The sequence below is a fragment of the Drosophila yakuba genome, chromosome 3R (assembly GCF_016746365.2).
Source record: "Drosophila yakuba strain Tai18E2 chromosome 3R, Prin_Dyak_Tai18E2_2.1, whole genome shotgun sequence".
NCBI lineage: Eukaryota > Metazoa > Arthropoda > Insecta > Diptera > Drosophilidae > Drosophila > Drosophila yakuba.
In genome coordinates this window covers 6,389,494-6,415,065 of record NC_052530.2, presented here as the reverse complement: position 1 = coordinate 6,415,065, position 25,572 = coordinate 6,389,494, and the positions used below count along the sequence as shown (strand labels likewise).

The 25,572-nt window shown below is 43.8% G+C and overlaps 5 protein-coding genes and 1 long non-coding RNA gene across 11 annotated transcripts in view; 5 read left to right on the top strand and 1 right to left on the bottom strand.

The window, feature by feature from the left end:
• The window catches only part of LOC6535750 (heparan-sulfate 6-O-sulfotransferase 3-B), an 84,867-nt gene extending 67,752 nt beyond the window's left edge, over positions 1-17,115 (top strand). For 3 of the 4 annotated variants that reach the window (XM_039376665.2, XM_039376666.2, XM_039376668.2), the window contains 4 exons: positions 7,509-7,829; positions 7,897-8,445; positions 8,507-8,691; positions 15,876-17,115. In XM_039376665.2, coding sequence (XP_039232599.1) covers positions 7,509-7,829; positions 7,897-8,445; positions 8,507-8,691; positions 15,876-16,011 — 1,191 coding nt within the window. In that variant the 3' untranslated portion in view covers positions 16,012-17,115. The remainder of the gene's footprint in view (positions 1-7,508; positions 7,830-7,896; positions 8,446-8,506; positions 8,692-15,875) is intronic. The other variant, XM_039376667.2, reaches the window with a different exon arrangement.
• LOC120322020 lies at positions 2,261-3,667 on the bottom strand. Its single transcript, XR_005561769.2, has 2 exons — positions 3,502-3,667; positions 2,261-2,642 (listed from the first exon to the last, which is right to left on the bottom strand). It is a non-coding gene; the product is annotated as an uncharacterized LOC120322020 (long non-coding RNA).
• Positions 3,719-4,194, top strand: LOC26536260. Its single transcript, XM_015189372.3, has 2 exons — positions 3,719-3,836; positions 3,900-4,194. The coding sequence occupies exons 1-2, from the start codon at positions 3,755-3,757 to the stop codon at positions 4,112-4,114; spliced, it is 297 nt and encodes a 98-aa protein (XP_015044858.1). The 5' UTR covers positions 3,719-3,754; the 3' UTR covers positions 4,115-4,194.
• On the top strand, positions 10,612-13,855 carry LOC26534584 (early endosome antigen 1). 3 transcript variants are annotated; one of them, XM_015191845.3, is made up of 2 exons: positions 10,613-13,046; positions 13,119-13,855. In XM_015191845.3, exons 1-2 carry the CDS (start codon positions 11,262-11,264, stop codon positions 13,752-13,754), a joined length of 2,421 nt encoding a protein of 806 aa, XP_015047331.1. In that variant the 5' UTR covers positions 10,613-11,261; the 3' UTR covers positions 13,755-13,855. The 3 variants fall into 3 exon arrangements, with proteins under 3 accessions (XP_015047332.1, XP_015047331.1, XP_015047333.1); XM_015191847.3 differs by having other exon boundaries at positions 10,614-13,046; positions 13,137-13,855; XM_015191846.3 differs by having other exon boundaries at positions 10,612-13,855.
• Positions 17,116-17,532: 417 nt separating the features above from the next.
• On the top strand, positions 17,533-21,250 carry LOC6535749 (solute carrier family 22 member 3). The gene is made up of 4 exons (XM_002096336.4): positions 17,533-18,373; positions 18,438-18,592; positions 18,682-19,308; positions 19,367-21,250. The coding sequence occupies exons 1-4, from the start codon at positions 17,808-17,810 to the stop codon at positions 19,915-19,917; spliced, it is 1,899 nt and encodes a 632-aa protein (XP_002096372.2). The 5' UTR covers positions 17,533-17,807; the 3' UTR covers positions 19,918-21,250.
• Positions 20,987-24,590, top strand: LOC6535748 (solute carrier family 22 member 13). The gene is made up of 5 exons (XM_002096335.3): positions 20,987-21,271; positions 22,390-23,084; positions 23,154-23,660; positions 23,805-23,948; positions 24,004-24,590. The coding sequence occupies exons 2-5, from the start codon at positions 22,412-22,414 to the stop codon at positions 24,399-24,401; spliced, it is 1,722 nt and encodes a 573-aa protein (XP_002096371.2). The 5' UTR covers positions 20,987-21,271; positions 22,390-22,411; the 3' UTR covers positions 24,402-24,590.
• The last annotated feature ends 982 nt before the right edge of the window (positions 24,591-25,572 follow it).

The following is a 25,572-nucleotide window of genomic DNA, read 5'->3' as shown; positions in this document are numbered from 1 at the left end:
GAAAAATGTTTTAATATTTTTTCATTTTTGTATTGGTCTTGTAAATTTCTATCGATTTGCCAAAAAACTTTTTGCCACGCCCACTCTAACGCCCACACTTTTGAAAAATGTTTTAAAATTTCTTCATTTTTGTATTGGTGTTGAAAATTTCTATCGATTTGCAAAAAAAATATTTGCCACGCCCACTCTAACGCCCCCAAACCGCCCAAAACTGCCACGCCCACACTTTTGAAAATGTTTTAAATTTTTATTTTTTTTTGTCTTGAAATTTCTATCGATTTGCAAAAAAACTTTTTGCCACGCCCACTCTAACGCCCACAAACCGCCCAAAGCTGCCACGCCCACACTTTTGAAAAATGTTTTGATATTTTTCATTTTTGTATTAGTCTTGTAAATTTCTATCTATCCGCCAAAAAAACTTTTGGCCACGCCCACTCTAACACCCACAAACCGCCAAAAACTGTCCTTCGCACTTACACTAGCTGAGTAACGGGTATCAGATAGTCGGGGAACTCGACTACAGCGTTCTCTCTTGTTTTTTTTTGTTTTCTTGCTCTATGCATTAAAACCATTTTCATACCCTCGCTTGTTATTAGCTTCGGTCGGTATGAGGGAGAAGGCAGCGCTATACAAAATACTTTGCACATTTTTATGACCGTGACAGTGCGACCAAGGTGCCCACGGAAACTGCTCCTGGTCTTCGTCCACTCTCCCCTTCGCAACTTCCATTTCCCATTTTCCATTTCCATTTCCAGCCTGCCAGCCAGCCCCCTCCATTATATATCACACTCCTCGCCCACACCAAGGTAAACCAAACAATTTTCCGTCGAGTTTATGAGCGTGAAAAAATGTTTACTGGTTAGAGCTTCGAAACGCTTCAACTTGTTTTTGTTTTCCTCAAATTTTTTGCTCCTTTTTTTGCGAAATAAAGTCACTGTTTTATGCTCCAGGAAAAAAGGTAATTAAAAGATTTTTTTTACTATGACGTCACATGTCACATGTTTTTAAGTTACAAAGCTTAAAGTTCTGGGATGTTACAGTGTTAAAGATTATAGTTAAATAGTTATATAGTTGTTCGGTTGCCAGGCTGTTTTCATATATGGAGTAATTCTTATATATCGTATCAGTCTATTGCTAGTTTCCATTTTGAAATTCATAACTCAATGCTAAGATACAAAAGTATAAAAACAAAAATGCAGACATTGATTTCGCCCTTATCCTTCGTTTCAAGCCATTTCACATCATTTACTTCCTTCGAACTGAAGCCTGAGCCAAGATTGATTTCGTTTGTGGTCTGTGTTTCAGTTTCGCTTGGGAATTGGGTGTGGTATGGGCAACGAGAATGGGTTCGCTCGGGTGGGATCTGGGTCTTTCCATTCGCATTAGGCATCATCAAGGTCCCCCATTCGAATGCCCATTCACCGCATCCTCATCAGTTGCGCTTCATTGTGTTTTATTCGTTGCCGCTGTTATCGCATGTTAACACTTCATGGCAAATCCTAGCCAGCCGGGTAGCCAGTCGTCCTGGCCTGATGTCCTTTCTCGTCATCATTGGAATGACCTTTCGTTTTGGGGCGTGTATGGCATGTAGCACTGTGGAATCCCGAGCACGCTTAGTTAGTTTCTGCCACACGCTTTGCGTGCAAAATGTCAAAATACATTTTACTCGGATTTATGGTCACTGGTCGCCACCAAATGCTCCTCGCACTCCGCATCCGCATCCTACTTACATGTGGGATTTGTGCTTGTCTTTGGCTATTTTTGGGGATTTACACGCTTATCACACATACACACATGTCCAGGACGAAATGGAAATATTATGCTACATTTCATTAAAGAAACACTCACACAAACGCATTCCCACATCCTTGAATGCTTTACAGCCACTTAAAATAGATTAGCTTTCAACGTTTCGAGCTCTTAGGCGAAACAAAACTGAAAAAAAACCAAAATGGAAATAATAAATGGCCCAACCATAATTCAATTAGGTTTCTGGAGGAGTTCTTCCCTTCACATGCAATAGAAAAGCCATTGAAAACATAAGCAACTGTCAGTGATTTAATGTCTAAAATCAGAAATAGTTATAGGTGACAGGTCGCAGAAATGGCAAGTTCGAGGACCCCGGACAAAACGACACTTTGATAAATGAAATGGCAAACATTCGAAAGCCAACAGCTTCTCAATCATGGTCTACACCATCCGGGAAAAGTGGTCACAACGGAATAAAGACATCAGGAAGGTGGAAAATAAAAAGCCATGATAAGGGAGTACTATCTCAAGGAGAATCAATTTATTTGCCTTTTTCAGCCGAAAACCTTTAAGTGCCAGCGATTATGGGCCCCAAGTACTGCGTACTACTGAAAAGGATCTGTTCACTTGATGGCCAATCCAAGCCCCTTCATATTTCATTTCATTCGCCACGGCTTCTTCAAAGTTATGGCAGCGTTGGGGCCCCAATCTCACATCATCGTCTGCGAGAAGGCCAAACTAAAAATGCTCCTACGCTCCATGCGGCCCCATCATCGCAATCTGTGTCCTGCTGTTGCCGCAGCTATTATTGTTCCTCCAACTCGCCGTTGTTGGCCCACAAAAAAAGGGCAAAAATATTAGCTGCCGCTCAATCGTTCTGCTGAAGGAGAATCCTTGAAAAAAAATAGGTTACGAAGAAAAGGGGTCAATGGGGGAATGAAAAAATAACGTAGAATGGTTTATTTATGCAAATTGTCAATGGTTTTTGCTGTACAAAAAATAGGCGAGCCATGGCGGCCGTCTGCTCTTAAACGAATTGCCTGCCAACTGAGTGACAGACCACTTTCTTGGTTCCCACGATGTGCAACTAAGTCTTTAATTGAAATGTGTACCGTAGAAGAGAAGACTCTCTGGTAGGGTCATTGTCCACCATCGGAGCAAATTAAACAAGTGCCCATAGGGAAGCAATTGGCAGGAGCAAATGAGCAGCGCTCAAAAGCAGGCAATAAAATATTTACTTCGCTCGCTAACGGCGTGACTTGGCCAAAACCCACACAAAGTCAGGAGAACTGGGGGTTGCTGGCATGCCAATACCTTAAACCCTGCTATGACCGCAATCTACACGATTTTCGTTGCAAATTCCACCCGCCAACGCAATTTTAGCTGCATATTTGTTCGAATGATAATCAAATGCAGGGCCCTACCCTCATTTATCATTCGGTTGGCCAGTTTGGGTAATATTTTTACCTTTTCGTTTTCCGAAATCCCTGTTCGAGGCATAGGTCATAGTTCAGCTTTATCTACGCAGCACAAGGGCTTTTGGGTATGCTGTTTACCTCTGCCGGCCTGAATGACGACTTAAATAGCCCTTTGGCGGAACACTTTAATTATCTGTCTGCGAATATTTGTACGTCCGAGTGGCTGTTGACCATTGGAATGGATTGGAGTGGATGCCCACAGCTTTTGTAGCTAACCAATGACACCATTGAATGCAGCGGAATGTGGCTTTTGAGCGAACTTACTTGTACTTACTTGTAGTTTGTTGTTTATTGTAATCAGAATTCACGTTGTTGAATTTTATTTATTATAAAGTTAAATTCCAAAGGAAATGGATAACAATTTGTAAAGGAAACCACATGTTACTAACATTTGCTTTATATATTCTTAAACCCATTATTTTTTATAATTTTTACGCCGTAGCTAATTGTCCCATGAAAACGATTTCTTTTGCCTAATGGCCTAGAACGCTTGCTCTTAGTTTAACATCTCATCTCGCACAACGCCCATGTTGCATCGGCAAATAACTTTGAAGGTTTTTTCTCTATTTATTCTGATGGGTCGTTCCGTAGTTTCCCCGTTAAGTCAACGTAGGTAAGACAAAAAGTTGCATAAACCGAAGTCACAGGAACTGTGTGTCTCTACTCCTTTAGCCTGCGGGGAAAACGAGGAGCGAGCCTGCTTACTCTGCACTGAGCCCAAATGTTCGCATCCCTACATCGAAGAGCCCCTTTGCGTTTTCATAAAAAGGTGTCGACTTGGATGTGGCTGCAAGTTTGGATATATTCGCCATGATCTCGATTACCGATGCATTTCCGTCCTGGAGTGCAAAATGCCAGTGCGCCAGCTTAGCGTTCCCATTTTTTAAAGTGTACTTAATCATATTTCATTTAAATTCAAATTCATGCCTTTCCAAACAAGCACGTATAATAAACTTAATTAATTGTACGTACATCCCAGTTTACATGGGATACAGTTTTTAGAAAATATGTTTACACCATATAAGATATAAAACAAATTGTAGAGATTTTAACTTTATTGCCAATGGCCATTCTACATTCCAAAGGTCTTTGTCAATTCACATGCTCCGAGATTTTTACAGACTTGTTCTGCGTGCTCCATTTCTATGGCTCTTTCCCGACTCAGTTGTAGCTCTCTTTTCTTTAACGACAATGGCACGGAATTGTATCTTGGGAATTCAACGTTTTTGGCAGCGAAAGTTTTATTGTTGATTTTTGCGGTGCTCGAGATTTACGACTTCGTCGGTGTCCTGACCCCATTTCTAGGGAACTTCCTTCTGATGTTGGAGGATCTGGTTTTTGTGGCCGGCTGCCAGTTCATAAAGCGAACAATCTTAAATCTGTGCTGCTTCTACAACATAAATATTAATTTAGCCGCAGTTTCTTTCGTTCTTTTACGTTTTTTTGACTTTAGCTGTGGCTTTTGATGTGTGTCATTTGTTTGCTTGGACTTTACTTCATGGAAATTATAGCCGAGCATTTTTATTTTTCAGCATGTTTTTATTGCTGGCTCTCGTCATGCTCATGCCGAAGTTAAATGGCTGCTTTGTTGGCTTTTATGAATGCAATCACCAGCAAGATCAGACATTTTATGATGTCAACCTGTTCGGTTGATTGTTGATGTTATTATATTTAACAAAACCGGTACTGCCCCCAAGGAATCAAATTCACTGTTCTGGGTAATTTAGTGGATTACGCATAGAAAATGCACATTGTAATCTTTCAACTAGGGACTGGCCATGCAAATTGAATTACATCCTTTCAGATTACTAAAAAAAATGTGCTTTCAAATTATTCCGTCATTATTGGGTGGAATCGGAATATATTTTGAATGCAAACTCAGTGAAAATTTTGGCCTCGTCGTGTCTATCAATTATTTAGCATACTCGTATTTTGTAAATTTCTATTGGCTCTCAATTTGATTTCCCAACGGAAATGCCAAAAAAAAAGTGCACACATCATTTTGCATTTCCGCTAAGCTGAATTAAATGTTTATACTTCCGCTGTGTGTGCGTCCAATACGCATAAATTACTAACAAATTTACCACATAATGGTTGTTATTATATTATTTCACAAGACTGGGCACCGATTTTCGGGGAATAAAAGCAATTAACGTCTGGGCAAAGTGCTCACACGTTGCCGGACACAAAACAGCTATTATTATTATCATTTTTTCGTTGTGGAAGCTGTGGGCCTTCTGGGTGAATTCCATTTTAGTTATGTCGCTGTAGCACCGAAAACAAAATTAAATGACCCATTAGTGGTAGACTTTCCTCTCATTTTCGACTCACCAAATTGTATATTTAATGCGAACTTACGTGGTCCATATAAATTTACTATGTTTTGAATTTATTGGTCGTCATTAAGCCGCTGGACACACTGTCTCGCATTTAATGCGTTCTGCTCAAAAGAAATCTTGTTTTTAAAAGCTCATTTCAAGTGCTAGTAACTGACTTGAGCCACTAAACAACTTGACAACAATAAATAAGAAACAAATAAACGGAACGAGAGCCACAAAGGGGATTAGGGTAAAGAGTCCTTGCCAGGCCCCAACGATATCCCCCGATATCCTTTCCTTTCTTCTTTTTTTTTGTAATATCAAATTGGTGCGCTGTGGTGGCGGCCACAATAAATTCAAAACTTTTCGCCCCAGGGCAGCACACCTAACCACTGGGTATTTCCCCTCTTCCATCACCCTTTTTTGCTGGACATTTAAATGGTGAACTTTTGTGGAAACAAGCTTACATGCATTCATGGTTCCACTCGCACTGAGTTCGATGGAGCAAAGACTTAATGATTGGGAGGACGAAAGGCCTTGGCAACCCAGGAGCTCTTAATTCCTTATGGCCAGCAACGATTCCGCCTGCCTGCCAATTGTCTAATGAGCTGAGTTTTCCTCGGTTGTTTCTTGTTTTTCCCCGCTTTTCTTGTTGCGTGCTTTGCTCATTTTGGTTCAACTAAGCAGCGGAAATTGTTAGATAAGAGAATTTCACAAAAGTTGCTCATTTTAATCGAGAAACTTTCGTCTAGTTTGATTGCTGAGTGTGACTATGTGTATGTGTGGCAGTCCCTGGCTTGTGGACAACTGAGGTCTTGTTTTATCTTCTATTCAGGCCTGGCTGAGGGGAAAATTGACGAATAATGACAACAACAAGGCGCAAAACTTATTCTAATTATAAAGTTTTGAAATGCAAAAAGTCGACGTCCTAAAATGCTTGAATATTGCTATATGTGTTCTAAAAAACAAACTAAAGTTAAACAAATCTACCATCAACTTGAAATAAGAGCTTATCAATGTGGACAGAAGTTTACGTAGTGCCAAAGCGCCCCAGGAGACTACACACGGCGACTGTTAATATATATTTACGAAAAATTTAATTGTTTGTTGATGGTTTCATATAATCAACCACGGGCATATACATTCTTAGTTCAAAATATTGACATATTGGTTTTTATAACTATGGCCTATCCTGTTGTAAATCCAATTAGGAAAAGCAAACAATCCAGTTGGAATCCAGGAATATGAATATTTCAATTGAAAACTATACCCCAAATTTGATAGTCATTTTTTTCACAGCCTGAAGATATGCCACAAAACGTTTACTATCCTTTAGCTCTTTAGCTGTTTGCACTTTTATCCACCTCCATTGAAATAATGGCAAGTAAATATTAAATATCTTTAAACAGCTCATATCCAATGTAATTGTTGTGAGTGCAGTAAAATGGGGATAAACTCATGTTCGATATTAATAAGCCTTGAGTGCGTGCCATCAATAAAAGTACACATTCCACCAAGTAAATAAAGTGCGCATACAAAGGAAAAAAGGAAAATGCGAACGGAGTGGGAAAATTCCACAAGCCTCCATTCACTCTGCGTTAAATTAAGTTGCGTGTAGTTGGAGGAGTAACCTGTGTTGAGCCAAAAATATGCATTTAATTCTGTTGTGCATTTAATTAATGCGCAGAGTAAACACCTCGCCGCGCACACATTTGCGAACTTTTTGCAGTTTTTGCAGCCAATAAATTTACTTTTAAGGCCCTTGGCGGTATTAAAAATTAAAGTTGAGAGAGCGTGAAATATTCTTGCACCCTGAGTGAAGTACATTAAATAAAAATGGACTTACTCCATACATTGAAATGGGAATTAAGAGCTTTATTTAATGGGTATAGGGCGTGTCGGTATTCCTTCCCATTGAACTCTGTGTAATATTTAATGTTTTTCCTCCTCTTCGTAACCGCAGGTATGTGCCCTATCCAAACGTGCCGTCATACTGCAGTCCTCGGATATCCTCGCCTATAATGAGCTCCCACTCCATCAGGCCAACAGCATTAATGGCAATGCGAACGGCAATGGCAACAGTGTGGGCGGCATCACGGCTATGGCCTCCAAGTCCTCCGCCCCGCAAAACATCATCGCCAATGCAGGGCTGAGTTACGAGGATGTGCTTAACGATGATTTTCAGTTCGACATGGATGGCCACGACGTGATGGTCTTCCTGCACATCCAGAAGACGGGCGGCACCTCGTTTGGCCGCCATTTGGTCAGGGATCTGGACCTAAAGGTGAGTAACTGATATACATATCCCAAAATGAGCTCCAGTAACTGATATGTTTTCCAATCATATCCAGCGTCCCTGTGAGTGCCAGCGGCAAAGGAAGCGTTGCTACTGCTTCCGACCGCATCGCAATGAGAACTGGCTCTTTTCCCGCTACTCGACGGGCTGGAAGTGCGGCCTCCACGCCGACTGGACCGAGCTCACCAGCTGCGTGGACGTGGAGCTGGACAAGAACGAAGGGGAGACGGCCAAGCGGCGGTACTTCTACATTTCGCTGCTGCGACAACCCATTGCCCGCTACATGTCCGAGTATCGACATGTGCGGCGTGGCGCCACCTGGAAGGGATCACGCCACTGGTGCCTGGGTCGCCAGGCCACCGCCGCCGAGCTGCCCGCTTGCTACAAGGGCAAGGACTGGCTGGACGTGGATCTCGACCAGTTCGCCGGCTGCGAGTCCAATCTGGCGGCTAACCGGCAGACCCGCATGCTGGCCGACCTCGCCCTCGTCGGCTGTTACAACAAGTCCTCGATGCCCGCTCACGAGCGGGATCGCGTGATGCTTGCCAGCGCAAAGCGCAATCTAGCCGCCATGGCCTACTTTGGACTGACTGAATATCAAAAGGCGAGTTTCTATAGTGAACTCCAAAGACTATATCTAATTGTAATTTCCCGTTTGCATTTAGATGTCCCAGTACATTTTCGAGGAGACTTTCAACCTGCGTTTCGCCATTCCCTTCGAGCAGCACAACACCACAATCTCGGCGACTGCTGTCCAGAATCTTCGACCCGACCAAAAGCGTCGCATCGACAAGCTCAACAGCCTGGACATCGAGCTGTACGCCTTTGCCAAGACATTGCTCTTTCAGCGGTGAGTACCACACACTGGCATCAGGATCTTTCCCTGGTCGCGACCTATGTATTGATATTTATAACACCCTGCTTAATTGGCTTATGTGCCGATAGAACATGGCTTTAGTTATGTTGTTTCCGTGTGCCCCTTCTTAGTTACCGTAGTAGCAGCTAGTTTATCTGGTCGGGAAAAACCCGATCCAAAGTCGTGGGTCCGGTTTCCTGGATCCTTTCCTGCAAAGCTTCATCGGGACGTCGCTCGAAGGTCAGTGACTCAGGTCCACGTACTCGTCCTTTAGTTGCGTTTTGTATGCCTTGAGGGTGCGAAACCCTTTTAGTCATCAGGGGCCAAGTCAGTCCTTTGTTGCACTCACTTAGTGTTGTGATGACATTGGTTCTGGAACAGGAGAGTGCGAAGAAGGGAGAATGGATCCCATGGAACCATCAGATCGCGTTACCTTATAGCGCGTTCAATGAATAGCATTTATGCATGGCCAGGCATGGGAAAATATGGTTGAAGGTGTCGCTGCGTAGGGTAAATGTCATTAACATCATTTATATTACTGTGCTGAACATCATCGGATCAGCCAATTGTGAAACCCCTTTCTCGTACAACTTCCATTTTTATTATAAGAGAGTTCGAAAAAGGCAACAAAACATGAAACTGTTCAACGAAATCTAAGTATTTTCAAAATGAATATTTATAAGTGGGAAAATATTACCTTATAATAGATACGTGCTGTATATAAACTTACACAGGTTATGAAGAACCCATATCAATTAAAAATTACTTATTGATTATTGATATTTTATCGATTTCCAGACGATATCCATTGATCTATGGAGCCCTCTATTATCTTTCCTTATGTCAATTATTTTTTTCTTGTCTTTGGCACAGCTGTGTGTGGCTGACCCACCCAGAATTTCATGCCTGTTTGCTTTAACCTAGAATAATCACCTCCCAGTTGCTAGAATCTGCCGACCATTGTTTGCCATCAAAGGAAAAACCAGCTGAGCAGTTGGCAGTTGTGACAAACTCACTGGAAAGAAGAAGCCGAAAAATGGCAGGATACACAGGCAGCCACCGCAGGACCAGCAGGATGTCATGAGGGTCCCTATCCAAATTAAGGACGGTCGATTGCACAACTGCTTGGTGATATCACCTGAAAAATCAGTTCTCCCGACGCCTTTCCATTTTCCATGCAATTCAATTCGCCTCAATGCCATTCAACTCATTGCGCAGGCGCAACTCGCCCATTTCCGACGCATTTTCCTTTAATTATGCTGGCATCGGATTTCGTATCGAATTAACAAATTATGCTGGCTGCCAGCTGGGTTGGAGCTAACGGATAAGGCAGCCCATCCAGCCATCAACTCATATCCTTGTACTCACTCGTAGCCTCGCTATCCTCGAAAGCAATCGCATTTACTTGTAGTCCTCAAAGGGAAGGAGAAGCCCAGGCAGATGTGAGTGCGTATGTCTCTGCTCGTCGGCCACGGCACATTTCCTATATGTATTTAAGCCAGGGAATGCGGAACCCCGTGGTCCTATCTCCACCCCTAACCATCTTCCTACCCCCACTCCGAACTCCGATCTCGAACCCTCCTCGTGCTGTCTTGAGCTACAATTGCAACATTTGCGCGCGCTAAAATGAAAACATTTCCTTCACATACACGAGGCCGACGTCTTGACAAACACACAGATAAGACGACCAGGGGATCAAGGACTCTGGCACGAACCACCACCAAATCTAGAAATGAGAAAAGAAGTAACTCGGCTTATCTGAATTCTAGATACTCTTAGGAGAGTATTTTTGGGAGATTATAGTACAAGTACAATTTTAATTTAAAGGTATCGAGATCTAAAAAACGATGCCTTGTAAAAATGGTATTCTTATTCATGAATTAACATCAGACTGATTAAAGAATAAGAACTTGTATAGAGCTTCTTCTATGCAGTTCTAGACAACTTAAAAGCGTGCATTTGTGACTATGTTTCCTGTGTCCACAGATCCATATGAGACATATAACACCGCACATATAGACAGTTATCGTTTTAAGGTCTCTAAAATACCCAACCTGACATATAGGGTATAACCCACATAGGTGAAGCAATACAGGATCGTTGAAGCGACCCCTGCTCGAGGGTTGTTTTCTGTGCCTCCCCTGGCTCTGTCTCGTTCTGACACTCTACCCATCCCTCTTTCGCTCGCTCACTCCAGCTGGAGGAGATGTCTGCCTCAGAGATCTTGGACAGAAGGTGAGCTCAGTTAGGTTTTGACAGCGGAACGCGTAGGTACAGCGAAGCGGGTAGCAACGGGTAGCGGGTTTAGTGTAGAACAGAACAGACCACAAAGTACAGAAAAATTAAAAACGACTACAGACTACGATATTGTTAAACAGTTTACCCAAAAACATAAGGAAAAGATAACCAAACCGAAAGTTAAAGTTGTGTTTATGTTTAATCGTTGAGTTATTGTTATTTCAAAAGTTAAACGAGCGTTGTTATTGAGATATTAAGAAAAATACCAAAAATAATCGTTACCGAGTTAAACCGAAAGTTCAAAAAAACGAAAAAGCAGTTCGAAAATGTCTTTCTCCAAGGCTAAGCTAAAGCGTTTCAACGACGTGGATGTGGCCATCTGCGGGTCGCCGGCTGCGTCCAACAGCTCGGCGGGATCGGCGGGCAGTGCCACGCCCACCGCGTCTTCGGCAGCCGCTGCTCCGCCCACCGTTCAACCGGAGCGCAAGGAGCAGATCGAAAAGTTCTTCAAGGACGCCGTGCGCTTCGCGTCGAGCTCGAAGGAGGCCAAGGAATTCGCCATTCCCAAGGAGGACAAAAAGTCCAAGGGATTACGCCTCTTCCGTACTCCTTCGTTGCCGCAGCGCCTGCGCTTCCGTCCGACACCCAGTCACACAGATACGGCCACCGGAAGCGGAAGTGGCGCCTCAACAGCGGCATCCACTCCGCTGCATTCGGCAGCCACCACACCCGTGAAGGAGGCCAAGTCCGCCAGTCGTCTAAAGGGCAAGGAGGCACTCCAGTACGAAATCCGTCACAAGAACGAGCTGATTGAGAGCCAGTTGAGCCAACTGGACGTACTGCGCCGCCATGTGGATCAGTTAAAGGAAGCCGAGGCCAAGTTGCGCGAGGAGCATGAGTTGGCCACCAACAAGACGGACCAGCTCATTGAAGCCCTGACCACTGAGAATTTGTCGCACAAAGCTTTGAACGAGCAGATGGGCCAGGAGCACGCTGATCTCCTGGAGCGTTTGGCCGTCATGGAGCATCAGTTGCAGCAGCAGCGCGAGGAGCATGAGAGCCAAGTGGAGGCGTTGGTTGCCGAGAGCGAGGCACTGCGTCTAGCCAACGAGCTGCTCCAGGCGGCGAATGACGATCGTCAAAAGGTGGAGGAGCAGTTGCAAGCACAACTCTCTGCCCTTCAAGGAGACGTGGCTCAGGCTCGCGAGCACTGCAGCCTGGAACAGGCCAAGACTGCCGAGAACATTGAGCTGGTGGAGAATCTCCAGAAGAGCAATGCCTCCCTGTTGGCCGACGTGGTCCAGCTGAAGCAGCAGATCGAACAGGATGCCCTGTCCTACGCTCAGGAGGCCAAGAGCTGTCAGGCGGAACTGGAGTGTCTGAAGGTGGAGCGCAACACCCTGAAGAACGACTTGGCCAACAAGTGCACCCTGATCCGCTCGCTGCAAGACGAGCTCCTCGACAAGAACTGCGAGATCGATGCTCACTGCGACACTATCCGCCAGTTGTGCCGGGAACAGGCGCGCCACACCGAGCAGCAGCAGGCGGTGGCCAAGGTGCAGCAGCAGGTTGAGAGTGACCTGGAGAGCGCTGTGGAGCGCGAGAAGAGCTACTGGCGCGCCGAGCTGGACAAGCGCCAGAAGCTGGCCGAGAACGAGCTGATCAAGATCGAGCTGGAGAAGCAGGACGTGATGGTACTGCTGGAGACCACTAATGATATGCTGCGCATGCGCGACGAGAAGCTGCAGAAGTGCGAGGACCAGTTGCGCAACGGCATCGACTACTACATCCAGCTGAGCGACGCACTGCAGCAGCAGCTGGTGCAGCTTAAGCAGGACATGGCCAAGACGATCACCGAGAAGTACAACTATCAGTTGACTTTGACCAACACTCGAGCCACCGTCAACATACTGATGGAGCGTCTAAAGAAGTCCGATGCGGACGTGGAGCAGTACCGTGCGGAGCTCGAATCGGTGCAGCTGGCCAAGGGAGCTCTGGAGCAGAGCTATCTGGTGTTGCAGGCGGACGCAGAGCAACTGCGCCAGCAATTGACCGAGAGCCAGGATGCGCTCAACGCACTGAGATCTTCCTCCCAGACGCTGCAGAGCGAGGTATCGTTAAAGGAGTCCTTGCTCCACGAGCTGCTCGCCGGCGAGGCGGAGACGTTGGCTAAATTCAATCAGATTGCAAACTCGTTCCAGGAGCGCATCGATGGCGACGCCCAACTGGCCCACTACCACGAGCTGCGCCGCAAGGACGAGACGCGCGAGGCCTATATGGTGGACATGAAGAAGGCGCTCGATGAGTTCGCCACTGTGCTGCAGTTCGCCCAGCTGGAGCTGGACAACAAGGAGCAAATGCTTGTGAAGGTCCGCGAGGAGTGCGAGCAGCTCAAGTTGGAGAACATTGCCCTCAAGTCCAAGCAACCGGCATCCGCCTCCCTGCTGGGAACACCTGGCAAAGCCAACCGCTCGAACACCACCGATCTGGAGAAGATCGAGGATCTGCTGTGCGACTCGGAGCTGCGATCCGACTGCGAGAAGATCACCTCGTGGCTGCTCAACTCCTCGGAGAAGTGCGTGCGCCAGGACAGCACCAGCGAGATCAGCGAGCTCCTTTCCGCCGGCAAGTGCTCGCCCCGTCCCGCCCCCCGCACTCCCAAGGCGGCGCCGCACACCCCGCGCAGTCCGCGCACCCCCCACACGCCACGAACACCTCGCTCGGCGGCCAGTACTCCCAAAAAGACTGTCCTGTTCGCCGGCAAGGAGAACGTGCCCAGTCCGCCGCAGAAGCAGGTGCTCAAGGCACGCAACATCTAGGCTATTCCTTTGTACCAACTACTCTATCGAACTATTATAAATTATATACCTTAGCTAAGATCCGATTCGAAATATAATCAATACACGTTGCACACAACACAGCCGGAGGTGTTTTCGAAATCTCTTTCGGGCACACTCCGACTAAATATCAAATATTTTGTGTTATATCTTTCGCGTTTTTGTATGAGATTATATAAATCTTATATACCATACCTTATTTATTAATGGGTTTTAAGACGGGAAATATCGTTACACTCAGTCTTTTCAAACCTTCATAGACATTTGATTATAGGCGTTATTGAACGTGGATTTTATTCCGAGCTTTTTTAAAGATATTTTTTAATAAATAGTCTATATAGACTCATACTTGAATGTAACCAAAACCTTTTTGTGTATCAACTACTTTATCCATTTATTAAGAAAAGGTATACATTTATGGTCACATTAGCTGTAAAAAAATAATAAATGAAATTCTGATCTAAAATGTAGAAGTGTACAGTTTCATCATTACAAAGCAGCTTGATAATTCTGAAAACTTCGGTTTTAGAGGACGTCATATCTTGTATGTGCATTAAAAAAAGCCTGTACCTATAGGATGCGGAAATTGTTTACATTTTTCATGCCAACCCCATAGAACTCGTTTTGATTTCTATGTGGTGGAATTTTCTCATGCTGAACCTCCTCGAAGAAAAAAAAAAAAGTGGTGAGGGCTGCCACGCAATCCGATGGATTCTTGCGACGCTGATTACGCACACGTGTCCCTTGGCACCGCCTTATCCCCGATGGCTACTCGATGGGAACGGTTCCAGAGTTGCGCAGTTCCTAAGTTTCTCGAGCGAATCGGAACAGCTGCGCCTGCGCTTATTCCTCAAGGGTGGCTTAACTCAACCGTCTTGTAAATAGGGCCGAAAACGAAGGGAAATACCCATGCACCACCAACCACTGGTAGTTGCAAGCTCGCTTCATTAACTGTGACTTAAGCCTGTGGACCGGGTTTTCCCTCACCTTCTTTGTTTTTCCGCTCCTTTTCCTTCCCCGTAAAAATCTCTGGCTGCCTGGTTGCCTGTCTGAATGCATCCCAAGCGACCCTTTGTCTTGGGCCGCATAATAGCCGCTTATGACCTTTGACATTTTCTGCAATGCTCACATTGCCCCGGGCAAGGTAACTGAAGACTTGCCCAAGACATGGATTTATTCATTGTGCACATAGGTATATACAGCTGTACTTCGGGCAGCTGCATCAACAATTGAAGGTTCTCTTTTATGGTGGGGTGCATATAGGAAACCATATAGGAAACCATTCTATTGCGCAGAAGTAAATTGAGCAGCTTTTGTAGGATTGGAGGGCTACAATGCAGAGAGTCGGGTGGAAATATTGCCAAGGATGGCGAAGAGGAAATGCCTACACAAGTTGCACCGTAAATCCCCGAAGAAAGTAGATTACGCATTCAGACAAATGGTGATTAAGGTATTCGTCCACCTACCTACTACCAACAGCATTTGCATTTCCACGGATCATATCAATTACGCCAGAGCTATATACTTCAAACTCAATCAAGATAGAACGCTATATTCGAGTTCCCCGACTTTCTGATACCCGTTACTTAGCTAGTGGAAGTGCGAAGGAGAGTCTTCAACACTGAGTGGGCGTGGCAACATGAATCGACAAACTTGCGCTGCGTCTATATCCCTGGAGTCTGTGTGCTTAATCTAATCTTTCTAGCTTTAGTAGTTCCTGAGATCTCGACGTTCATACGGACGGACAGGCAGACGGACAGACGGACATGGCCAGATCGACTCGGCTATTGATCCTGATCAAAAATATATATACTTTATATGGTCGGAAACGCTTCCTTCTGCCTGTTACATACTTTTCAACGAATCTAGTATACCCTTTTACTTTTACGAGTAACAGGTATAAAAATTAAGCCAAAGCAGTCTTTTGTTTAATATACCTGAAGACATATTTTCCCCGATACCAAATTTGTAACAAGAAATCGTACGTATTTATAGGAGTCGCCTCACGGCTTCCAATTCCCATGCGATATTGGCTTAGATTTTTTCAAATTTGTATATTTTATTTATTATTTTAATAATAACTTACATATATTTTCTTTTCAGTTTCGAACATCTGAAGGCAAAGGACATAAACTTTGAGCAGCGCTACGCTAATCTGGGCAACATCTACTTCAAGCAGGGCGTTACGGAATTCAACTGGGACAGCAACGTGGAGGATGGGCTCAGCACGGATCATTGAACTCGAAACCAAAAATTACCGATTAGAAACTAGATGTAGGACACACCAACTCATAATTATGTAGCTGGGAGGGGCGAAATAGGGGGCGGTCACTAAGGTTACCAATACGCAGAAGCATCAGCATAAAAATCAACCGAAGGACTTTAAACTAGCGATTAAGAATAATGTTAATTAAGCAGACAAAAAACATCTAGCGGACTTGGCTTCTTTCATTCAAAAGTAACACAACTAATGGCAAACGAGCAAAATCTCAGAGCGCATATTATCTCTAAACCTAATCCTAAGAAAATCTTTAAAATCTATGACCACAACTGTACTCCAGGCTTAAGTCGCACCCCGAAGATCTTTAATAATGTAAATATATTGCATAAAATGTGTATTTTTTAAACGCGAGTTCCCTTTCCAAACATTGTGAGGTGCGAGCCCACTTGAATCCACTTTTCACCTTCACAACGCACCCACACTACACCGCCATAAATTAGATTAAATAATTAATTTGTAACACGTAGCTTTTCGTTTATTGTTACGCCAAGTCTCTGCAAAGCCAAATCCACACTTAGTCTAAAAGCATAGTGCTTGGAAAATGTTTCGATCCAACAACGCATTTATTTTATTTTACTACTAGGCATCACTGTAAATACTGCAGAATAATGTTAAACGGAAACAATTTAATTAGGAGCAACGAAATGCAATTAGTATCGTCTTTTTTTCACCTATTGTTTTCACCAGTTAAAATGAACACATGTGGATTTGTTAGCTGACATCATTATTTCAGACAATAACTGGAAATTGATACCAAAATCGAAAAAGCAAAATTGATCAAACAAAACCAACGAAATACACACAAAGCCAATTGCCTAATGCATTATAGAACATTTCCCATAACAAAATTAATGTAATATATTTCAAATATTGATTAATTGCAATTTAATCTATGGGGCACACGCATGGGCCATTTTATATAACAGGTATAAAAGAAACAATATTATTTGCGATTTTTTGGGAAACAAACAATTTTGTAGGAAGCAAACACACAATGGGAATTATATGAAAAACAAATAAAAGCAGGATAATTTAATAAAAGATGAATTATTGAATATACAACACTGCCTTTATTTATTACTTGGCTGCCTGGGCTTCAAAATGTTGGTCAGTGGGTCATAAAGTATAGTTGAAAGACCATTGTAAAATCGGATGTATAAATATTATACAAACTATTTGTGTTGCCTTCTTTTAGGTGGTCCCTTTTATTATTAAAGAGGGTGTGTTCTTTCAGGAGTGCCGCGAATTTAAAAATGTAATGTTCAGAAGTTATTTATATTTGTTTTACGGATATTCATATTGTAAACATTTTTATCGTTTGACTACAAATATAAATATTTGTTGACTCGCGGAGCATTCTACTGGTCCAAATATAGATAAAGCTAATCTTTGTTGACAAATAAAATAAACAAAATTACTGAAATGAATTAGTGCAATGGCACCATGCACCATGCAATAATGGAAAATTTATTTCTCCGTTTTAAAGACAATAAATATTTATTAGGCTCTAAACAGAGCTTCCTCATTTTTCAACGCCACTACGTCATAGATGTTATAAGCACGGAGAAAACAAACCTAATAATAAGACATCACCCAGACGGAGCGCAAAATCTGCGACTAATTTGCACCAATTTGAGGGTACAACTAAACGGAAGAGCAAACATAATTTTCCCTCCCGTCATTCCAAGCCCATGGGATCGATGAAAAATTAGCAAGCTCAGTACGCGTACGTACGGCACGGTGTAAGCTCCGAAATGCCGGATTCGCAGTCGACGGGTAGCTTTCCGAGGAAGTCCTCTCCAGAACTGGACGTGGTGGAGCAGGTTAACGGCAGTTTTGGCCGCTGGCAGTTGCGCACCATCCTGTTGATATTCCTCTGCAAGATTCCCAGCGCATGGTTCACAACCATCATTATCTATACGGCACCGTATCCCTGGAAGGGAGAACTCGTTTGCCACCCGGCGGATTGGAATGTTAGCCGGTCGCAGGGGGACCATGTGGACCGGAACCATGCTCTTTGGCAGGATGCTCGCAGCACGGATCGGCTCTTTAATGTGGACGTGTGCAATGCGTATTCCGATTCCCTGGCCCGAGGGTTCGTGCGTAGACATGGTCAGGAGTGGAACGCCTCGGAATCACAGGAACTAGGTGGCCCACCTTCGCTGCCCTGCGCGCACGTGGAACATCGAACTGACTACAAGTCCCTGATCAGTCAGTTTGATTTAATCTGCTCCCGTCGCGTGCTAGTGGCTCTGACGCAATCTTTTCATGCACTTGGTGCCCTCATTGGCGGACTCATGGCCCATTCTGCTCTCAAGAAGTATGTATTTGGTTTAAATATTTATATTATTTTAGTGTGATAACTCGACTTTTTAATTCTGAAGAATCAGTCCGCGTCGCTTAATGCTGCTGGGCATGATTGGGCAGATATTTTGCGGTAATCTCACCGGCTTAGTGGACACCTATCAGTTGCATATCTACTTCCGCTGCCTCACTTCCATATTTTGTGCTCTCATGTACACTTCCGGGCAATTTATTTGTAAGTATGCAAGAATAGTGTCTAGCTTAGGTTCCATCTATGCAAATCAAAAGACCCAAGACACGAACTAATTCACTTCCACTTTTTAGTGAACGACATTACCTCGGGTAAGGCTCGCATCATAGTGGTTACTTTATCGGAGCTCTTCTGGTCCATGGGTCTCGTCCTGCTGCCCGCCATATCGATATACTTTGACAACTGGAGCTACCTGTACGTGGCCATCTCGTCCTCCCTCATTGTGCTTGTATGGCTGCATCGTTGGATAGCTGATGCTCCTCGCTGGCTGCTGCGGCACCAGCGAGTGGAGGCTGCCCTGCGGCAGCTGCTGGAATCAGCCACATACAATAACCAGAAGGTTCCACTTACACTCGATGTTCAGCTCACGATGTACGCCAATGACCTGGACCAGAAATCCAAACAGAAGCACAGCTACTGCCAAGTCTGGGATGGCGAGACGAAACGCAGCCAACTCGTGTACATCCACCTGATCTGGGGCGGTGCTATGGTGCTGTATAACATCATTCTGCTGATGATTCGAAACCTGGGCGCCGAACAAGTGCATGTAAACACAGCGGCCATGGGATTTGCTGAGATGGTGGGCATTTTTGTTGGTCTCTATCTGATCCTATACACGCGTCGTCATTGGCGGTGGGCAGGAAATCTGATGATCATGGCTGGTCTCAGCACCTATCTGGTTTGGCTGCTGCCCGAAACTGGTGAGCATTGTTCTGGTTATCTTGTAATTACTTTCTAAATCGGACATTCTTCTTATAGAACGCAATTCGCGACGCGTGGGACTGGAACTGGTATTTTGGCTCTTATTAAAGATAGGCAACTCCGCATCGATTGCAGTGCTGACCACTTGCACCAGTGAAATTGTGTCCAAGGAAAAGCGAGTGCTCCTTATGCTTTCTGTGATCTCATTTAGCCGAGTGTGCCTGGTCTTCTGCCCCCTTCTGAGCTGTCTCACTGTCATCCACCACCTGGTTCCCATCACCATCCTGGCCACCATGGGCTGGGTTTACGGCTTGGCCCTGCGCCGCCTCAACCGCTATTACTGGAACACGGAGCAGCCGCAGATCAGTCAGGTGCCCACGCCCAACACCTATCGTCGCCAGTCGGCCATCATCCTGCGCCGCTGCAGCACCGTGAGTTCGGATTGCAGTGCCTATAGCAATGAACTTCTCAGCAACTTTGAGCGGAACATGGCAGTTAGCATAGCCGATATATGGCACATCAATTTCCATCCCTCCAGTGAAATCGAATTGGCAGTGGATCGGAATTGTGGGGAAGCTCACAGAGCGCACAGCTCGGAAACCATTTGAAGAGCTTTTGCAGAGCCCGAAAGTAGGCTTTGTTCGATCTAAAGATATTAAGTTGTTAGGTGTACAGTGTACACTCTATTATTTGGCGATTATAACAATAAATGTAACAGTATCCGATAATTATAATATATTTAAATATCATCCCTATCCCTTAACATATTCTTTACATTATCTGACCGATGTAGGAAATTTTCGTGATAGAAAACCCGCCCAATTTTAAATAGATGATCCATAAACCACGTGTTTATCGAATTTCGCCACAAAATTAAAGGCTTGCTCAAAGTTAAACGTAACCGGAATCCCACCAAATTCGATCATTTCTCGTCATATATTGCTAATTAAATTATTTATTTCTTCAGTCCTAATTCGCAAGCAATGAGCAACAAATGACACAAAATTAAACTAATTTTAATGACAAATATATGATATTGAAATGATTATGTAGATCCTGGAAGGAATATTTTGTGTTGAATTCAAGACCGCATTAGCTATTAATCTATAGCTCGATATTAATGTAGGTTAATGAAGAGCACCACAATCGATGTGTCACTAGGAGCGCTAAAAAAAGCGACCTAGACAATAAAGATTAAAATAGAAATCCGCTAGGAAGGCGTTGAGGAATTTGTACAAGCCCGAATGCCAATCGCTGATATTGTGAAGCAATAATGTTATGGCTCCCAAGCCAGCAGCCCCCGGTTTGGACACTTTCCGCTCCTCACCTGAGATAATGCACACTCGATAGGGGTAAACTCAAACTAATAACATAAAGAGCGTTAAAAGACACCGTATCGATCCGTCAGCTATTCAATAAAATTAAATGTTTAATGGACAAACAAAGAAAAAATGCCTCAGTAACCAAAAGAAAATCCCGTCCGGGCCAAATACTTTATGAACCATAAAACACAATAGAAACTAGAGTGAAATGCTGGAAAAACTAACCCGTTCAATAACTTTTTATTATTTGAGCAAATTCATTAAGTAAATTAACGCCTCGAGTTTCCGAGTGGACAGCCAGTCGGCTCACTCCCTGTCTATAGCTCCCAGTGCGACATTGGCTTCAGTTGCTATTTGATTCTCGGCCGATTGGGACGCGTGTGCTCCAAGAATCTATTAAGAAATCGGGCTGGGACGTGCGAATCGGAAAGCTGCCTTTTTCGAACGGGGATCCGCCGAAATCCGAGCGGCGTGAATAACTTTTATTGTCGCTTAATTAATTAAAACAATTTATATGAAATCAATCGAACAAACACAAACAGCAAAGAATCATCGCGAGAAATAAAGTGTATTGAAAAATATTTAAGTGTTTGTGAATAAACCCTTGATAAATCAAAAAGTGATATTTTGCTTTATAAAGGTCGGTTTTTAAATAGGAAAACTATTCACTATGCATATCGATTTATTATCTTCGTTTATTGGTTACCCTGGAAAAGTGCATTATAGACGTGAGTCTATACACAGTGCACTTCATCATACTCTTGTTGAAAAGTCGAGCATTCCATTAATTTGAAACGAGTAACGCCTTTCCAGTGTCTCAGTTTGCCTGCCCCATAAGCAATTATTAATTTGCATTTGGGCTTGAATCGAAACAAGTCGCTTTGATAGAAAGACATGCCTCCTCAGTCATTGCCCAGATAAATATCGAATGCCGAATAGGAAATTCGAATATCTAGCACCGGCACGACCAGTTTTCTGCAATTAGCATTGCCTGGAAAATTAGAAATTAAAATATTTGCGCTACCAATAGGTGGACAGACCACCTCCACAGAGGTGGAACCAATTGTGCGTCAGACAATCGCGAATTAGCACCTGTGAAACCGAAGCATAAAGAGTCTGTCAATTCAGATGATCCAACAAAGCGAATCTGTTGCGAATTAACAACTAAATAATATGGCTGCAAATCGCCATGAGTGCCCTTGGCAAATAAGGGCTAGCAAACAGATAAGGTCTCGAAATGGAATGATCATTATCTTTCCTTCTGGCTTATCGATACAACTACAGGCAGTCATGATTTGAGATATGATATCAGAGAAAGAATAAAGCAAGCGAGAACTTCGAACTGGTTAAAGTAAATCAAGAGCTTAGCTAATTTATTAATGAGTTCAATTAAACGAGATTACAGGGTTATAAGTTAAGAAATCAGTGCATTAGCAGATACAAAGGTGTTTCATGTAAAGTGTTTTAGGAAAGTTTAAAGTCTGTTATAATCTGTGAATTATGCCCAGGTGTTTACTTATGGCATTTACTTGTCAATGTAATAATGAAAGTCAGTCAAATGAAAAGTAACCGCATATATTTCAACAATCACTCGTGATATTCAATGGCTTGTTCGACTGATTTCATCAGTAAACCGCTTTCAATTTAAATTAATTGGGATGGGAGGGTACATCTGTCTACTATGAGGGGTATTGAAAAAAAAGAAAGAAATAAATGGGAAATCATCAAATATGCGTCCATTTCACTCATCGTTTGCAGAATGTTCCACTAAATAGGAGCCATGGTCAATCCGTCGCCCGATCGAGGTGGAGAATCCACTGGCCCCCACATCCTCCCCAATGAGATGGAGAATGACCTGGACAAGAGGGTGGCAACGCCACCTCCTGCCCCTGCGAGTAGCGATGTCATCACCGATGTTGTGGGCGACTTTGGCATCTGGCAGCTGAGAACCATCCTCATCATCTTCCTGTGCAAAATCCCCGCCGCCTGGTTCATGGCCTGCATCATCTTCACTGGACCGGAACTCTATCCCGGCTCGGAGTTCACCTGCGACACCAGTTATATGACTAGCAGCAGCAACTCCAGTTTCAGTGTTTCGGATAACCAGTGCTATATCAGGGACGAACTCACTGGCACGAGCTCCGAATGCGAGCAGTTCACCTACGTCTCCAGTTTCGACTCCCTGATCATGCAATTCAATCTGGTCTGTCTGAGGGACATCTTCGTGGCCTGGACTCAGTACTGGCATCTGTTCGGAGTTCTTGTAGGCGGCGTTGTGGGCACCAAGATGATGCTGGGAATAAGCCCGCGGAGCACCTATTGTGTAGGAGCTGTAGCCCAGATTTTGTGCGGAGTAGTCACTGGATACGCCAGGGATTTCAGTCTCCACTGCGCCTTCCGTTGCCTCTCTGCTGTCTGTTGTGCGATCATGTTCACAGCTGGTCAAGCAATATGTAAGTGTATTTATAAGTACAATCACAGATATTCAGTATAAATATTTATAAAGAAATCCAATCTTCCAGTTGTCGATATCACGGCGGGAATGCATCGAATTGGTGCCATTATCCTATACGACACTTTCTGGTCCATTGGCGTCATCCTATTACCAGGACTCTCCTCGTTCTTCAACAGCTGGTCCCTGATCTACGTGGGCATTACATTCCCCACTGTCATGCTGATCTTGCTGCTCTACTGGACCCCGGACTCACCTCGCTGGCTGCTCCGGCACGCCGTAAATCGCTTCTCCATCGACAATGTGGAGGAGATCGTGCGTGAGGGAGCGGCGATCAATGATCGCTCGTTCAAGATCCCTCCGGATTTCCGGATGCAGCTGGAGCAGCTAAGTGAGCGCTTGAAGACTCAACCCCCTCTGGCTCCTTGGAGGGAGTTGTGGAAGGGAAAGCGGGCCAAGACGCACATGGTAGCTGCCCACTTGGCACTGGCCTTCTTCGTCATCAATTTCATGGGCATGCTGCTCAACATAAGATCATTTGGCAGAGACTATCTGGTACCAAACACTATAGCCATGGGTGAGTTGGGCGTTCGCAGTTAATTTAGTGTATTAAATGTCATTAATTTATTAACCCACTTATTAGGATAAAAATTCACTAAAATTATTTTTTAGAACTTTTGAAATATTTAATTTAATTTTTTATAAACTATTCTGTCTGCAGGTTTCTCTGAAATCATTGGCTGCTTCTTGGCGCTCCACTTTGCACTCAAGCACAACAAATGGAAATGGCAATGTGCAGGGGTGTTTAATATTTTAGCTGGAATCCTTGGTTGCATGGGCTGGATCTTCACCAATGCGGACTCAAGTAAGTATGTTTATAACTTCATGGATGTAATACATTTAATATGATTATTCTTCAGTGGATGCTGATCTAAAAGTGAGCCTCTGGATGATCATCGCCACCATTCCCAAGGCGGCTGTTTCGTGTGCCCAGTCGATGATCCTGGCCTGCATGAACGAACTGATGCCGGCGAACAAGAAGCAGCTCTTCGTCTTCTCCGTAGTTACCTGGGCCCGGGTGTGGCTCCTCTCAGCTCCGTTTTTCAACGTCCTGAAGAAGATCGACACGGCCATGTCGCTGACTTCGTACTGTGTATTTAGTATTTTGGGCGGAATCTGCACCAGCCTGCTCCTCACGCCCAGGACTAGTGTGTCGCCGGTTATGCTGCACTTGGAGCCGAGCAACAAGAAGGAGCAGTCCCCATTGAACGCCCCAGTGTGGACCGTCGAGTCTGATGTGAACAATACTCGATTGTAGCGCAGGACGACAGCGTAATTTTGCCAATTAATAGTCTTTGTATTAGTCATCTGATGAAACGACATTCTTCTGTGATTAGGTTAAGTAAATTGTTGTTTTAAATGCTTGAAGTTTTACTAAAGAATATTTGTGCGATTAAAGTTGGTCGAACAAATAATAAAAATACAAATAAATTGTTCTTATCATAAATGTCTTGTTACTTATCTGGTTACTTAATAGCAACAAGAGAGAACGCTATAGTCGAGTTCCCCGACTATCTGATACCCGTTACTCAGCTAGTGGAAGTGCGAAGGAGAGTCTTTAACGCTGACAGTGTTTGGCGGTTTGTGGGCGTTAGGGTGGGCGTGGCAAAAAGTTTTTTGGCAAATCGATAGAAATTTACAAGACAAATACAAAAATGAAAAAATATCAAAACATTTTTCAAAAGTTAGGCGTGGCGGGTATAAAAATGGTACTTTCGTCCCCGCTCTTTCTAACTATTAAAAAAGCTCTGAAAATATTCATAGAAAGCAGTTGATTTGACAAAAGTAAAACTTGAATTGTTTTGCTTGACACGATTATCTTACCACCAAATATTTTGCTTAGAGAACCGTATTATATATTTTATTTATAAAACGATAACATAAGTACGCTGATCACCTTGTCTTATGGTTCTGAATTTTTAAATTCTGCCGTTGTTACGCTCTTCAGGATCTACACTAAAAGATCTCTTCCGACTGTTGCGCATCTTAGCCACAACCGCGGATTCCTCAGAATTAGATCGCAAGCCAAGAAGCCGCATCATTTCCACATGACTCATAGTATCCTTCGTATAGATGCTACTCTGTTCCTTCCTTCCGTTCTCAATGTCCATCGTCAGTTCCATAGCCGAGGACATATTCGTGTGATTTTCCGTGTTCGGCATGGGCGATATTAGTTCTTTTATCGAACACTACCCAACAAATATCACTTTAACTATACGATAGGTACGAAACAAGATACGATACAAGTGACGTTTAGAGCATGGAAATCTAGTCCGTAATTAGACAGTGACAATGGCTGAAATTATATTCAGCCAATTTTTAATTTGGTCTGCAAACTTGTAAGAATTCCTAAATGGTGTGTTTCTGCACTACGAGCTAAAAGGTAGTTAGTCATAGACTAAGAGTTGAAACTCAACAGGTCAGACGTA